The following is a 15,667-nucleotide window of genomic DNA, read 5'->3' on the forward strand; positions in this document are numbered from 1 at the left end:
TGGGTCCATACTCCCAGAGGGATAGAGAATGGGAAAGCTATCAGGGGAGGGGATGGGATACAGAGTTCTGGTGGTGGGAACTGTGTGAAGTTGTACCCCTCTTATCCTATGGTTTAGTCAATATTTCCTTTTTATAAATAAAAAATTTTTAAAAATTAAAAAAAAACAGGAAAAGACATTATGATTTTTTTGATAACACAATAGCTACCATCTATCTATCCATAAATCTGTTTATCTGTTTGTATGTTTTCCATAATAAGGCTCCACAAATGCAGGGCACCACTGAATGACCTTCTTGGCTCAATTTTTAAATCTTTATTTTGAGCAGGGGTGGGAAGGGGAAAGGGAGAGATGGGGTAGAGAGGAGAGATATTCTGAACTGTTCTACCATCCGCAGAGCATCCCTGTGTGATGCTGGGGCTTGAACCCACAGTTTCGCACGCAGTAAGGAGCAGACTCCAGTGGGTGAGTCCCCTCCTGCCCTGGCCCAGCCCAGTTTCACTGTTGGTTCCACTGGGAATCCTGAGCATGCATCTGTTTGCACGTGGGGGGGGGGGCATGCTGCTTCCGACTGCAGCTTTGCAAGCTTTCCTCCAAGTCCACGTGTATCCCATCCCACCTGGGTGGGGGCTCAGTGACTGGGCTGACACTGGGGCCTGTGGGTGACTTTGCAAAGGAGGCTCACAAATGACAGTTTCAGCCTCTATTCCCAGCCTGTGGGCAGTGCCCCAGGAGCCAGGAGGGCTTCCCCCAAGGCGGCCTCCAAGAAGCTGGACCCAACAATGTCTTTTTCTTTCTTCCTCCCTTTCCTTCTTTCCTTCCTTTCTTTTTTCTTGTTCTTATTTGGCAGGATAGGGAGAAATTGAAAGGAGGAGGAGGTAGAGGGAAAGAAAAAGAGAAGACACTTGTAGACCTGTTTCATCCCCCATGGAGCATCCCCCCCCATGGGTCAGGAACGGGGGCTTGAACCTGGGTCCTTGCACATGGTAGTATGTGTGTTTAACTGGGTGTGCTACTGTCCGGCCCCACACAGCTATGCTCTTTAGGGCACAGAAGACATGAGAAAGGATAGTAGTGGTTTTCCAGAAGCTGCTTTGCATCTGCAACTGGGGCCCAGGTGCTGGGGTGTGGGAGCCTGTCAAGGGGCTATTCTCAGAGCAGAATGTGGATTTGCTCTGCGTTTGCTGACAGTCCCCAGGAGGTAGGTTCTGGGCCTCCTCTGCTGGCAGTTTGAATGAATGAGGCACCGGGGAGGAGTGAATGCAGGGTCCTGGCTGCACCTGATGCCAATGCCACAGGGTCTCCCAGCCCTACTGCTTCTCTTTCTCTCTCTTTTAAATATTTATTTATTCCCTTTTGTTGCTCTTGTTGTTTTATCACTGTACTTATTGTTGTTGTTGATGTCGTTGTTGTCAGACGAGACAGAGACAAATGGGGGGAAGATAGAGAGAGGGAGAGAAAGATAGACACCTGCAAACCTGCTTTACCACCTGTAAAGCGACTCCCCTGCAGGTGGGGAGTGGGGGGCTCGAACTGGGATCCTTACGCTGGCCCTTATGCTTTGCGCCAAGTGCGCTTAACCCACTGCGCTATGGCCTGACTCCCTGCTTCTCTCTTTTAAATATGTATCATTTCACCAGGGAGGGAGGGAGGAGAGAGAGAGAGAGAGAGAGAGAGAGAGAGAGAGAGAGAGAGAGAGAGAAGAATCAATCTGGAACATGGTGCTGCCTGAGATTGAGCCAGGAGTGTTAGATTTGCAAGTCCTGTGCTCTACCTGCTGAGCTACTTCCCTGGCCATCTAACCTTTTCATAATTTGACTGGAGAGTGGAGGAGAGACAGGAGGCACCACAGTACTGCTCTGGCCCACAGTGCTTCCCTTACTATCCCTAGTGCTCCCTTACAGCACCATGCTTGAACCCAGGGCCTCATGCATACTGAAGTGTGTGTGTTATCCACGGGGCTGTCTCCACACCCGTGTGGAGTCTTCCTCCCTGGTTTACAACATTTGAGCTGGACCTGATGTTTTTGCACATCCTCTGTCCCCGGGGGATCCGGAGCCCAGACCTATAGACAGCAGGAGGCCGCCGCCACCGCTGGGGGATACATCGCCTACCTCTGACCACCAGGGCGGCGGAAGCGGTCAGCTGGTCCACGCTGGTCTGCACCGCGCACACGTACTTGCCAGCGTGCTTCAGCTGGATGTTGCGGATCATGAGGTCCCCAGCGGAGTCCTGCTGAGAGAGGAGGGCAGTGGCTAGGTCACTCTTTAGTGAGCTCTGGGTGATGGCTGATGTCCCATGGCTGGGACAGTGGGCATCTGTGTTGTGTGTCTTGGGCTTCTGACATGAGGATGTGCCCTGCACACAGACACACACACACACACACACACACACACACACACACACACACACACACACACACACTCAGGGGGCTCTTGGTTTCACTGTGAATTGCCACAGGCAGGACACATCTACTGCCTTGCTGGCATTCCAGAGCCTGTATTTCCCTTTGTGAAGGGGAGGCGAGACCCAGCTAGAGAATTCTGGGTCTGACCACTGGACTGCCTCCAAGCCAGTGATGGACCCCAGGTCCCAAAGACCAGTCCATCCCAGGAAATTTGGCCCAGCTTCCCATACAAAGGCGTTAATTTGTTTTCCAAAAGCCAAATGAGTGTGTGATCAGCAGATGACTAAGACTCATTAACTGCAGGCACAGGTGTTGTACAGAACTTTTCATAGATGTGAAGAGACACACATCCCTCCATAGGTCATGTGGGGTGACATTGTAACCAGAACTCTGGGACACCTTGGGGCTTATTTTGCTGGAAATCTAGAGATCAGAGGAGAGAGAGACAGAGAGAGAGAGAGAGACAGAGAGAGAGAGCGAGCCCTAAGGTCCCATTTAGGACATTTTACTTCCACTTGAACCCTGAAGAAGATCAACATTCACGTTTCTATGAATGAGAACAAAAGAATTTATTTTCCCCATGGTGGCCTGTTCTGTTCTTGACAGAGCTATTGGATGGCATCAGAGCAAAATTATACCATGTCTTTCAGAAATAAATAGCTTGGCTCTGCCAACCACCCTTTCCTTCACACTGACCTAGGAAGTACACATTGAGAAACAGGCTTGACCTTAGTTGGCATTGCAATTTACTCTCTTTCATAAAAAATCAGTGTTACCCTTGCCTTAATTAGCACACTCGGTGAAGTGTATCACTATTTCTTCTGCAGTAGGCATCAGACTACAGAATTTTCTAGATCGGAATTCAATGACCTTGTGAAATAATTGTTCTTTCTCTTATGGGGTCAAAGTTATGAGGCTAGACATCATGGAAGGAGTTCAGAATGGTTAATATTGGCAATTCCTCCCAACCTAATGACCTAATGACATAAGGCATCCACTGATGTAATGGCTAACTTCTGTCCTTTGCATCTATGCTCCTGGTCATGGACTTTTTGAAAAAAAAAAAAAGGAGGAGGAGGAGAAGAAAACAGCTTAGAAAGGCAATAAGGATGACGTCAACAGAACTAGAATTTCAGTAGAGGAGAAAAAGAAATCCTTTATATCACAAGGATAGTGGGGGCAACTTTTGCCTTGGAATCTCCACATGAACTGTGTGTGTATGTGGGGGCACTGAGATGCAATGGATCGGTCAGGTTGCTGGAATATCAGCAGGGGTGGGGAGGGCTTTTCACTTGACAAACCCTCTCTCTATTCTGCTGCCTTTGGTTGAACCCTTCCAATAGAATGGCAAAGCAGGTCTCTGTGGCAAATGGGGGTGGTGTGGGCATTATTTGAGAGCAGAAAACAAAATTTTGAGAACAATTTTCTTTTTCCGGATGTATCTTCCTTTTGGTGGAGTAAGCACTAGACAATGCGCAGAGTATTTGCATAGCTCCACACCACATACACCACCGAAGCTCTGTGCCCCCAGCTCTCTCCCTCCCCCAGTTGATAACCACTACCATTCCCTCAAAATCTTAAAGACAGCTTAATCACATATTTTTTCTCTGTGAGTTCATGTATTGTCTCTCTGTATTCCACATATGAGTGAAACCATCCAATGGTAGTTGTTTCTTGCCTCCTTACTGACTTCACTAAGCATAATCACCTCCATTTTGTCCTGAAGGACACAATATCATCTTTTTGATAAAGAAGTCTGAGGGATGTATTCTAATACTCTGCAGAGGCTACATCCCCCAAACATCTTTTTTTAAAAAAATAATTTATTTATTTATTCATGAGAAAGATAGAGAGAGAAAGAAACAGACATCACTCTGGCACATGTGCTGCCAGGGATTGAACTTGGGGCATCATGGTTCAGAATCCAATGCTTTTATCCACTGCACCACCTCCTGAACCACCATCCCTCATGTGCCATTTCCTTCTCTCACTGCTTCCCTACCTACCTGCTCCCGCTCTTCTTTCCTACAGAGACTCTGGGCTGAGACTAAGATAGTCTTGAGATGTCAGTCTGTTTCTGCCAACTTCTCAGGCTGCTATTACCTGAATTAAACTCATTTTCCTCACACCAGCCCTTACTTCTTGAATCTATTGGCTTTGTGAGCAATAAGCACCAGATTTTGGCATTGGTAATATAAGTTCAAGGGTAATGCATGTTTTTTCTTTTATGGAAAGTAGGGCATTTACAAACTCAGCCAAATAGACTTCAAATTACGCAGAGATAATAAACAACCTGATTAGACTGACTCAAGAGAAGCCCTCATGTTATAATGTGGAGTTTCAGCAGTAGCCTCAAAGCATTTTGGGGAAGTTCCCCTCTGCTGGTCTCTTCATCAGGTTTGCTTGGAAAATGGGGGGCCAGGGTCTGGGGTTCAGAGTGGAATCTGGGTTCTGCTATCAAGCAGCCACTGGGCCAAGGCAAGTCCTTGAGCCCCCACTTCCTGTTCATGTACTGAGGGGATAAGAGGCCACCCTAGAGGATACTATAAGCAGCGCCATTTTCTTTTTCTCTTGTAACTTATTTTTTATTACTGATTTACAAAATTATAAGATAATAGGAGTATAATTCCATATCATTCCAACCACCAGAGTTCTGTATCCCCATCTCCATTGAGTGGAAACTGTGGTAGTTCTCTCCAAGTCACAGATACGGGTTGACTATATATCTGTATCTATCTATAGCTGTATCTGTTGATTTGTCTGTCTATCTATATCTGTATCTACCTTTATCTTCATATATATGCCCATTTTTATGCATTTCTACAGCCCTACTTCTCAGTACCTTTCCTTTTTCCTCTTCCCTTTCAGAGAAGCAAAACAGTGCCTGACTTCCTCTGGTGTTTTCCAGATTCTCTTTCCTTTCAGTGATGGTATAAAAACAAAGATTCCGAGTGACAAACATTTTGGGTTCCAGTTGAATTGGGTTCAGAGCAGCAGTGCCATTTTTATCATGGATAAGTAGCAGGGGCTCGCCAAGGGTGTCTTGGAAGCGGATCGCCGGACGACATTCCCAGAATAACCTCTCACTTCACTTGCATCCGCTCTCTCCAGAGAGTCTGGTTTCAGACGTGTGTGGTGGCTCACAGGACAAGGCTGGTGTGGATACTTACCCCGCCCACTCTCTCAAAGTGGTCCCCGTCTCTGTCAAAGTCAATCAGGTGCCCGTTGAAGGACCATGTAAACATGATGCCCAGAGAGTGGTCATGCGTGACCTGGCAGGGTAGCACAATGCTCTCTCCCACTGTAACATCCATGCTGGCGGGTGGCACGGTCACTCGGGTTGGGTCTGGGAAGAAGACAGGACAGAGTGGTCACAGGGCAGTCATCTGGGGTGGGGAGAAGCCAGCCCAGGGCCTGGGGCAGGAGGGAGCAAATGGTAGTGGTTTTATTTATTTTGTCTTAGGGTGTGAGTGGCTAATTTCAACCATCTGGGAAGTTTGACTGAGAACAGAAGGTCTTCTCAAACACGAGAACATAGAAACACTCCTTATTTGAACCCCAAAGAGCCTAGAATTCCTGCCCACTCTGTGAAGACTGCTTGAAAGTGTCCCATGCCTGGGCCTTTCTGAAACTCCTCTTTCATAAGGCAGAATCCATCCATCCATCCATCCATCCATCCATCCATCCATCCATCCATCCATCCATCCATCCATCCTCCCTTCCTCCCTCCCTCCCTCCCTCCCTCCCTCCCTCCCTCCCTTCCTTCCTTCCTTCCTTCCTTCCTTCCTTTCTTTCTTTCTTCCTTCTTTCCTTCCTTTCTTCCTTCCTTCCTTCCTTCCTTCCTCCCTCCCTCCCTCCCTCCCTCCCTTCCTTCCTTCCTTCCTTCCTTCCTTCCTTCCTTCTCTCCCCCCTTCTTTTCCTAACTGGGGGACTAATGGTTTACAGTAAGTGCAGTTGTTGGTACATATGTCAAATTTCTCAGTTTTTGAAAAATGCTCTCACTCCCAGCCTAGGTCCTCTTCCACCAACATGCACCAGGACCTAAACCCGGCTCCCCACCCTCCTGGAAAATTTCAAAAGCCTCCAGGTTTTGGCTATTACACATCGTGCTGCTATGAGCACATCTGTTTTGGATGGACAAATGTTTCTTAATCTCCCATTTCATGCAAAAACAATATTTTATCTGTGGGCCACCAGGAGAATATTATTAATCTGAATTTTATTGGACTTTTTCTCTCATACAATAAATCTGAGAAATGTGCAGATAGCACTTGGAAAATCCTGGAATCTTAAAGGAGCCAAACCAACAGTAACTGCAACACCAAAAATGTTTTCCTTACTATTCAAACACAATCTCTTTCTTCATGTTGATACATGCTCCTCCCCAGTTTGGGCATTCATAGCTTTTCAGTAATTTTGTTGCTAGGCTGTTGTAAATATGAAACACAAATGATCTTTTTTGTGTGTCTGTGTTTTCTCCACTATTTAATTATGTTCATCCCCATAGTCATACACTTTTCTAGTATGAATACTATGCTGTTAAGTTTGTTGTTTCAACTACGTTAAAGTCGTGTTTTAGAAAATTAGCTTAAACACAAACATATTTACATACAATATAAACACCAATGATTTTATAAATAGGACTGTAAGAAACATCATGGGTTACTTCCTTAAAATTAGGAGTACTTTTTTTTTTTTTTTTTTTTTTTTACTGTACTGGTTCCTCTTGACCCATTTTTCTCCTTTATTTTGAGAGAGAGAGAGAGGATAGAAAGAGGAACAGATGATGTCAGAGGACCTAGCGAGAGTTGTATTGTTATGTGGGAAACTGGGAAATGTTATGCATGTACAAACTACTGTATTTACTGTCAACTGTAAAATGTTAATCTCCTAAGAAAAAATAAATTAAAAAAGAAAAAAAAAGAGGAACAGAGAGAAGAGGCACCAGAGCACCATTTCACCATCCAAGGACCCCCCACCCCAGTGCTGCTCATGGTACTGGTGCTCCCATGTGGTACTGGGGCTCTCACGTGTGGTCAGGCATACACATGGCCTACTGAGTCACTGCTATGACTCTTCTAATTCATTTTCAAGTTCCCCAGTACAGTTTTAACTGGAAATGGAATGGGTTTGCTTCATGGAGTCGGTCTGTAAACTCTGCAACCACATCCACACACTGATCCTTGCTTATATTTCACTGAAACAGGACTTTCTGAATGATGCCAGAGATGACAGTGGGGAAAAGCAATTTGAGCTCCTTCTCAAGTTTACACAAATGACTGAAAATTAATTCTGAGGATGTACATTCCTGAGGGCCCAGGTTCAATCCCTGATATCACCATGTGCAAGAGCTGAGCAGCATTCTGGATCTCTCTCTCTCTGTGTCTCAAAATGGGCCAGAGAAACTTTGTTTTGTTTTTTTTGCCTCCAGGGTTATCGCTGAGGCTCAGTGCCTGCACTACGAATCCACTGGTCCTGGAGGCTATTTTTCCTCTTTTGTTGCTCTTGTTGTTTATCGTTGTTGTTATTATTATTGCTGTCATTGTTGTTGGGCAGGACAGAGAGAAATTGGGAGAGGAGGGGAAGACAGAGAGGGGGAGAGAAAGATAGACACCTGCAGACTTGCTTTACTACTTGTGAAGCATCCCCCCTGCAGGCGGGAGCCGGGGGCTTGAACTGGGATCCTTAAGCAGGTCCTTGCGCTTTGTGCCATGTGAACGTAACCTGTTGTGCTACTGCCTAGCTCCCAGGAAAAATATTTATAGAAAAGAATGACATTCTGAACTCAGCCACATCCCAGAAACTTCTGTATAGTAAACCAAGTCAAATAATTACCAACTCAGAGAACTACAGCAAAGAGAACAAATGAGCAGCAAATAAAATGCCAAGAGAACACTGGTTAACTCCCTGCTGTAGTAACAGGACTGCGTTTCAAGCTGTGGAGCACATCAATATTCATTAAATGTACCACTTAGATTTAAATCTCAGCTCAGGACTTTAAAGTCTCTGTCAGGATACGCTGGATTAGTTTTATTTCCATTACTCTATACCAAACTTTCCTCATTCATGGGAGTGTTTAAAACTGGCTTTTGTATGTCTGAGATCCCAATGGGCTTTGGTTCAGTTGGTGGCACTGCTATATGCCAGAACTGAGCAGTGTTCTGGTGTCTTGTCATAAAAATGAATAAATTTTAATAACCGAGTTGTTTTTATGAGATATCGCGAGAGGGAGAGAAGGAAGGAGGGGGTAAGCAGGAAGAGGAGAAAGAGTAGGAGGACGAGGGGGAAGAGGAGGAGGAGGAGTTGTAGGAGGAGGAGGAGAGTGAAGAACCAGAGCATTGCTCAGCTGTGGTTTATGGTGGGGCTAGGGATTGAACCTGGGACCTCAGGCATAGAAGTCTTTTTCAGTATCCATAAACTAGGGCAAAATATATACCTGAAAGCAAAAGTACACAATAGTCTGCAGTGAATACCACCACCCCCCCAACACTTCATCTGCACTATTCCAGCCTTTAGGTCCATGATTGTTCAACAGCTTGTTTGGCTTTGTATGTTCACTCTCTTTTCAGCCATCAGAGTCCAGATGCCAGCATGATGCCGATCAGACTTCCTTGGACAGACGACCCCACCAATGCGTCCTGGAGCTCTGCTTCCCCAGAGACCCAACCTACTAGGTAAAGAGAGACGCAGGCTGGGAGTATGGATCCACCTGCCAACACCCATGTTCAGCAGGGAAGCAATTACAGAAGCCAGACCCTCCACCTTCTGCACCCCACAATGACCTTGGGTCCGTACTCCCAGAAGGCTAAAGAATAGGAAAGCTCTCAGGGGAGGGGATGGGATATAGAGAATTGTGTGGAGTTGTACCGCTCTTATCCTATGGTTTTGTTAATGTCTCCTTTTTTAAAATAAATAAATAAAGAAGAAGTCTTTTGCAGAACCATTATGTTGCTTCCCCAGCCCAATAGATAAATCTTTAAAAAAACAACAATGGGAAAAACAACAAGGGCAACAAAAGGGAATCAACAAATATAAAAAAAAAACAACAACAACAATGGTGTTGCTTTCCATACACGCATTTGTGGAAAGCAAACATCTCAGGTTCAGAAAATGAAGTTTTGAAGGATCCTAGGAGATTGCTTATCTGGAAGACTGCACACACTTTATCACGAGCAAGAACCTGGGTTCGAGTACCCAGCCACCAGATGGGAGCACCTGCATGGAGGAAGCTTCATGAGTGATGGAGTAATGCTGTGGTGCATCTCCTTCTCTGAATCTCTCTTTCTCTCTCAGCCTCTACTAGAAACATAAAGCGAGAGTCAGATAGGAGCAGTATATTCATGCTGGCGCAGATTTCCAAGGATGACACTGGTGGCAAAAACAATCTGTAATAGCTAAAACCTGGAAGCAACCCAGGTGTACAAAAACAGCTGAGTGGCTGAGAAAGTCACAGTGTATGTAAACAATGGAATACCACTCAGCAGTGAAGAATGATGGATTCCCTTTTTCACCTCTTGGATGGAACTTGAAGGAATCATGTTAAGTGAGGTAAGCTAGAAAGAGAAAGATGAATATGGGATGATCTTGCTCATGGACAGAAGTGGGATGCATTGGATCGACCTTCTCGTGGTGCATCCCGTGAGTACCCATTCATTGGGGAAGCTGATGATCCTTCCTAGCCGACTGAATCCACATGGATCCCAGTCACTTTCAAAACCAGCAACAAGCAGCTCCTGACAGCTTTCAACCTGACGCTGTTGACTGGCTACGGAAGAAGGGCAAACGCTAGAAGAAGAATGGACAGAAGTTGAGAAATAAGGATAGGAGAGGAAACACAAAGCAGAACTTGGACTGGATTCAGTGCACTGCACTAACGTCAAGGACTTTGCAGGGGTCTGGAGGGGGCAGGGTTTAGGTCCCGGTGCATAATGGTGGAGGAGGACCTAGGCTGGGGGTGAAAGTGTTCTGAGAAGACTGAGATATCTGACACATGTACCAACAAGTGTATTTACTATAAACCATTCACTCCCTCTATAAAAATAAAATGAAAAAGGAAAAGAAAGAAGACGAACCGCTGAGTTCTTAAATGTATCACAGAACAGACTGTTTCCCAATATCAAGAAAAGATCATCCTCAGTGTCTCAGTCAGCTGTGTCTGTTGAAGGAGCTACACCAATAAAATGCAGAATGAGAAGCAGCTGTTGCCCCAAGGAAGAAACCAGCTCTCTACCTGGAGTGCTTGCTGGCTTCATGAAGACTGCCTGCTCCGCTGGCCTTCTGACCCCTAGGGCTGACCCAAATGACTGCTCATCCTCATAAGAGAAGGCACTGAGAGCAAGTCACCTTACCATCACCCTCAGCGAAAGCCTAGGAAGAGCTCCATGCTGACTTGCCAGGCCAGCTATTAGTTTTTAATTTAAAATTCCCTCATCTATCAGATGAAGCCTGAAATGAGATGCCTCTGTGCTTTTCACTTGGCCAGATGTTGCCTAAATAGACTTTAAATCTCTGTGGATTGATGGCTGCTATTTAAAGTTTTTTTTTTTTCCTATCTTTCTTTCACCTCCAGGGTTATTGCTGGGGCTCAGTGCCTGCACTATGAAGCCACTGCTTGGCGGCCATTTTTTCCATTGTTGTTGCTTCTGTTATTGTTGTTGTTGCTGTTGTTGTTGCATGGGGCAGAGATAAATTGAGAGGGAAGAGGCAGATAGAGAGGGAGAGAGAAAGATAGATACCTGCAGACCTGCTTCACCACTTATGAAGTGACACCCCGCCCACCCCGTGCAGGTGGGGAGCTGGGAGCTCAAACCAGGATCCTTACGCCGGTCCTTGTGCTTCACACTATATGCGCTTAACCTGGTGCATTACCTCCTGCCCCCCCCCCCAACTTTTCTTTTAATGCACTGTCATTCTCTGCTGGTTTATCCACTAGGCATGCTCTGTGTGGCACTGGGGGATGGATAGATAGAAGATAGATAGATGGATAGACAGAACAAAACAAGGCATCCCCAGCACATGCAGTAATGGGATCAACCCGGGGGAGCTTATGCCTGCAAGTCCAGTGTTCTACCCACCGAGCCACCTCCGCAATCATCATTTCACAGATTTTAATAAATGTCAAATGTCAGGGATAGGAGAGAAGGGAACAGTGGAAGACACACACAGACAGACAGAGAGGAGGAGGGAGCTCCACACAACCACAACCCACACAGTATCACTCCACCAACCTTGGTGTGCCTTTTGGCCCACGGTGCTGCCAAGGGGTACTTAGGCTCCCAGGCACAGCAAGGTGTGTGCTTCACTGCGCTGGCTCACATCTCATCTTAATGGCCGTCTGCTTCCTAAAGGGATGCTTGTCTCATCCTGTACACGTAAGGGTCTGGGGCAGATATGAGCCTTTAGTCCCAAGAACCACAAGTCCCCTGAATCAGGAACTATGCTCACTCACTTTCTGAGTTGACAGCTAGGAATCCACTACCATAGCACTTGCCTATGGCGATCTTGTTCCGGCCCTGTTTTGAGACCTGAAGTAGGCAAGGACCAAGGCAAAGCAGGCCATGCCTGAGCTCACACCAGGGAGCTCTCCTTCTGACCAGAGAAGATGAACTAAAGAGGCTCAAACCCTCCACAGCTCTTGGGTTTCCTTGGAATGTACGCTGGCTTGGTTGTCTGTTTCCTACGCTGGGAATTCGGACATTTTCCACTTGATTAATGTCCTCAAACTTGGAGACAAACACTGTACACAAACAGATGGCTTCTTCCAAACATAACTGTCTTCCCTCCTTTGGTTTTAATTCATCAAGATTGGAAGAGCCTTTATTTCTAACGACTGTTTTGAAGAGTCACTCTGGTTGTTGTTTTGTGCCTAGAACTCTCACAGGCAATTAGAACTCCAGATGTGAACTGATGTCTGGATTTGGGTGTGATTAAATAGCAGCAACAAAGAGACCAACAGCACCTCTAAACTTGCCTGCCTGTGGTTAGTTCATGCAGAGATGAGTTTATTCAATACTCCGAAGGACTGGTGCTTAAAAAAAGATACAGAGCAAGTAGTCAACCTTCTGAGTAGAAAATCAACCAACCAACCAGCCAAACAATCGAACAAACAACTCTGACTCTATTTTACTGTTGATCATGCTTTCTATTTTTTTTCACATTTTTTCATATTTTTTTAAAATTTATTCCTTTTTGTTGTCCTTGTTGTTTTATTATTGTTGTAGTTATTGTTGTTATTGATGTCATTGTTGTTGGATAGGACAGAGAGAAATGGAGAGAGGAGGAGAAGACAGAGAGGGGGAGAGAAAGACAGACACCTGCAGACCTGCTTCACCGCCTGTGAAGCGACTCCCCTGCAGGTGTGGAGGCGGGGGCTCGAACCGGGATCCTTATGCCAGTCCTTGAGCTTCGCACTACCTGCGCTTAACCCACTGTGCTACCTCCTGACTCCCCATGCTTTCTATTTTTAAATAATTATTTTCTTAAGTTTTATTTATATTATTGGATAGACACATAGAGAAATTGAGATGGGAGGGAGAGAGAGGGCCAGGCAGTGGTAAACCGGGTTAAGAGCATGTAGTATGAAGCACAGGGATCGCGATTCAAGCCCCTGGCTCCCCAGTCTGCAGGGAGGTCGCTTCACAAGCGGTGAAGCACGTCTGTAAGTGTCTATCTTTCTCTCCCCCTCTCTGTCTTCCCCTCTTCTCTCAGTCCTATCTGATAAAGTGAAAAAAGATGGGTGCCAGGAAATGGATTTGTAGTGCAGGCATCAGTAATAACCCAAAGAAAAGAAGAGAAGAGAAGAGAAGAGAAAAGAAAAGAAAAGAAAAGAAAAGAAAGGGAGCAAGAAATAGAGAGACACCTGCAGCACAGCTTCACCACTCATGCAGGTGGAGACCAGGGGCTTGAACCCAAGTCCTTCTGCACTGTAATGTGTGTGCTTAACCAGGTATGCTACTGCCTGGCCCCTGGTCATGCTTTCTATTTAAATGAAAGTAAACTAAGCGCTTTGTTTAAATAAGCGTACAGGTACACATTAACACTACTGATACTGAATTTTTTTTTTTTTTTTTTTTGCCTCCAGTGTTATCGCTGGGGCTCTGTGCCTGCGCTATGAATCCACTGCTCCTACGAGGTTATTTTATTTATTTATTTATTTATTTGGATAGGACAGAAAGAAACAAGAGTAGAGGGGAAGACAGAGGGGGGGGGGAGAGAAAGATAAATATCTGCGGACCTGCCTCAGCACTTGTGAAGTGTCCACCCTGCAGGTGGGGAGGTGGGGGCCTGAACCAGGATCCTTGTGCGGGTCCTTGTGCTTCATATGATGTTCACTTGATCGGGTGTGCCACTGTCTGGGCCCCCATACTGAAACTTTTTTGAGTTTCCATATATCATACCAGTATGAAAATCTGTGTCAATAATTCATAAATACATACTGTCAGAAGCAAGACATGCTATGAAGCTTTTAGGGAAGAGTTGATTATTAAATAGCAGGAAAATTGGCTTATTTTCCAACTAGTCTTTGCTAGGTTGCAAAATAGGGTCACTTGGTTCTACACTTGAAAGCAACTATCAAAGCGAACAAAACACAGGTCAGCTTCCTCTTTGCTCTTTTCACTCTGGGCTCCTTTTCAGAAAGGGATCTACTCTGTCTTGGAGTCTGGTGGGGGCATAGGAACAAAATGGGTGGGTGAGGCTTTTCTTAAGAAATGAACACTCTCAGCTAAAGGTCCTTTCTAGATTGCCTCACTTTTGTTATTTCTGTGGATGTGAATTCTTTGCTGTAATATTTGCTTTAAAGTAGCTACTCCCCCCCCGATATTAGGTTTTTTTTTAAATTTTATTTTCATTGATTTAGCATAGGTTTAAAATATTGTAAGACATTAGGAGCAGAGTTTGCCATGTGGTGTGTGCGTGAATGAGTGTGTGTGTGTGTGTTTATTTCACTACACTCACCACTACAGAAAGAGCCTCTGCCATCACACCAAACAGAACTCTCTACCCACCCCTACTTCTAATCCCTACTCTCTCTGGTAATCACCGTAGTTCTCACAGAGTTTGAGTCAGTTTGGTTGTTGCTGTTATTATAATCACTTCGCATGTTTGTTTTACTCATCTATACATCAGAATGAGTGGCCAAACTAACTTTTGGAACATGTGAAAATCACAGTGGTTATTTATTTTATCTTTTTTGGGGGTGTCACAACGTTGTTATAGGGTGTGGTGACTCACACTGTGGGTGAAATGGGTGTGAAATCATACCTCTGAAATTTTGTAATTTTATAAAATCATGAAAAAAGAAAGAGAGTGGAATCATCTGATTGTTGTTTCTTCCTGACTTATTCTACTCAACAACTCAAGTTCTATCCATTTTGTCTCAAAAAACACAATATAACCTTCTGTTTTAAATTTCATTTACTGGGGAGTTGGGCAGTAGTGCAGCGGGTTAAGCACATGTGGCGCAAAGTGCAAGGACTGGCATAAGGATCGGGGTTCGAGCCCCAGTTCCCCACCTGCAGGGGAGTCACTTCACAGGTGGTGAAGCAGGTCTGCAGGTGTCTATCTTTCTTTCCCCCCTCTCTATCTTCCCCTCCTCTCTCCATTTCTCTCTGTCCTATCCAACAACAACATCAATAACAACTACAGCGATAAACAATAAGGACAACAAAAGGGAATAAAAAATAAGTTTCAAAAATAAATTTCACTCATTTACTTATTTTTAAATAATCTTTTTAGATAAAGACAGAGAAGGGGGAGAAAGAGGAACAGAGAGAGGGAGAGGTAGAAGAGAGAGAGAGAGAGAGAAGAGAGAGAGAGAGAGGGAGAGGTAGAAGAGAGAGAGAGAGAGAGAGAGAGAGAGGGAGAGAGAGAGAGAGAGAGGGAACAGCACCAGAGTGCCTTCAATGCAGAGGAGCCTGGGCTCTATCCTGGACTGTTCACATGGCAAAAACAGCACACTACCCAAGTGAGCTATTTCATCAACCCTATAACATCCCCCCCTTAAATTGCAGAGCCTCAGGCATGAGAATCTGTTTGCATTACCATTATGCTATCTCCCCCGCCCAAGTCTCTTTTTATCTATATCCTCACTAACTCTAGTTGTTTCTAATTTATTGTTTTATTAGTAATTTCATAGTAATTCATAAAATTATAAGATAAGAGGGATATAATTCCACACAGTTCCCACCATCAGAGTTCTGTGTCCCCTTTCCCTTCACTGGAAACTGCAGTGGTTCACTCAAAGTCACAGATATGGGCTGA

General features: G+C 45.1%; 1 protein-coding gene across 4 annotated transcripts in view; it reads right to left on the reverse strand.

The window, feature by feature from the left end:
- LOC103124848 (contactin-4) overlaps window positions 1–15,667 on the reverse strand; it is a 422,242-nt gene that overhangs the window by 39,643 nt on the left and 366,932 nt on the right. For 2 of the 4 annotated variants that reach the window (XM_060180337.1, XM_060180335.1), the window contains exons 12-13: window positions 5,578–5,753; window positions 2,115–2,232 (exon numbers count right to left, since the gene is read on the reverse strand). In XM_060180337.1, coding sequence (XP_060036320.1) covers window positions 2,115–2,232; window positions 5,578–5,753 — 294 coding nt within the window. Of the gene's footprint in view, window positions 1–2,114; window positions 2,236–5,577; window positions 5,754–15,667 lie in introns of all 4 variants that reach the window. The other 2 variants (XM_060180336.1, XM_060180334.1) reach the window with 1 other exon arrangement.

Source organism: Erinaceus europaeus, chromosome 21 (genome assembly GCF_950295315.1).
Source record: "Erinaceus europaeus chromosome 21, mEriEur2.1, whole genome shotgun sequence".
In the NCBI taxonomy this organism is placed as follows: domain Eukaryota; kingdom Metazoa; phylum Chordata; class Mammalia; order Eulipotyphla; family Erinaceidae; genus Erinaceus; species Erinaceus europaeus.